The following is a 1,285-nucleotide window of genomic DNA, read 5'->3' as shown; positions in this document are numbered from 1 at the left end:
AACTATTTTAGGCCATACATAAGAATCAACTCAAAATGGATTAAAGACTTGAATATAAGACCTGGAACCATAAAACTCCTATAAGAAAACAGGTTATAAGCTCCTTGACATAGGTCTTGGTGATGATTTTTTGGATTTGATACCAAAAGCAGGAGTAAACAAGTGGTACTACATCAAACTAAAAGGCATCTGCATAGCAAAGGAAACCATCAACAAAATAAAAAGGTAAACAATGGAATGGGAAAAAAAAATATTTGCAAATCATATATCCAATAAAGGGTTAATATCCAAAATATATAAAGAATTCATACAACTCAATAGCAAAAAAGACAAATAATCTGATTAAGAAATGGGCAGGGGATCTGAATAGACTTTTTTTGAAAGAAGACATACAGATGGCCAACAGATACATGAAATTGTGATTGACATCACTAATCATTAGGGAAATGCAAATTAAAACCAAAATGAGGTATCACCTCACACCTGTCAAAATGGTTGTTATCGGCTTCTGCAGGGAGCTGGAAGTCACTGTCTCCCGGGTGAATGAGGCTGTTTCAACGAGGGTCGGCAAGTGCAGGTTTGCCCTCCTGCAGACGTGGTGCGCAGAAAGTCAAAACAGAAGCCACCCCCCAAGAAGAAGATGACAGCCTCCCTAGATGTCGAGTTCACCTGCCCCTTCTGCAACCACGAGAAGTCTTGTGACATGAAAATGGACCAGGCCCGCAACACTGGAGTCATCTCTTGTACCATGTGCCTAGAAGAATTCCAGACGCCCATCACTTATCTGTCAGAACCAGTGGACGTGTACAGCGATTTGATAGATTCCTGAGAGGCAGCCAATCACTAGCAACGCAGAGGACCCACCCCCTTGGCAGCCTCACCTGCTGGGTACCAATCCAGAGACATTCCAGGGTCCAGGGTGTGGGTCCAGGGCCTTTGCAGCCCTGTGTGTATGTGGAATTGGCATGGGTGTGGGTGTGGGTGTGAGTGTGTGTGTGGCTGCAGGTGTGACTGTGGGGGTGTCTTCGTGGGCATGGGATAGTGTTGAAGGGTTGCTGGGTTCCAGGGTCCTGAACTGCCTCCCTTGTCTCCAAAAGCCTTTGACTTGCTCCCTCCTCTGGCACCTGGCCCCCTGGCTTTGGAGTCTTGGCTCCTCCAGGGACCTGTGTCCTGACATCCTAGGTGAGGGCAAGTCCAGCAGAGGCTGCCTCAGGATTCTCCAGCATCTTCCCCCACCTCACCAGCACTTGTCCATTTGAACTGGACTGACTGCCCATCCTCCTTC

The 1,285-nt window shown here is 46.8% G+C and overlaps 1 protein-coding gene across 1 annotated transcript; it reads left to right on the top strand.

Moving 5' to 3' along the window:
• The first annotated feature begins 640 nt into the window (after window positions 1–640).
• On the top strand, window positions 641–914 carry LOC137755829 (transcription elongation factor 1 homolog). The gene has a single exon (XM_068531966.1). It carries the CDS (start codon window positions 641–643, stop codon window positions 827–829), a length of 189 nt encoding a protein of 62 aa, XP_068388067.1. The 3' UTR covers window positions 830–914.
• The last annotated feature ends 371 nt before the right edge of the window (window positions 915–1,285 follow it).

This window comes from Eschrichtius robustus, chromosome 1 (genome assembly GCF_028021215.1).
Source record: "Eschrichtius robustus isolate mEscRob2 chromosome 1, mEscRob2.pri, whole genome shotgun sequence".
NCBI classification, from domain to species: domain Eukaryota; kingdom Metazoa; phylum Chordata; class Mammalia; order Artiodactyla; family Eschrichtiidae; genus Eschrichtius; species Eschrichtius robustus.
This window is presented reverse-complemented; position numbering and strand designations above follow the sequence as displayed.

Bases quoted from the DNA above. Each gene is read 5' to 3' on its own strand.
- LOC137755829 (XM_068531966.1), top strand. From the start codon at position 641: ATGACAGCCTCCCTAGATGTCGAGTTCACCTGCCCCTTCTGCAACCAC.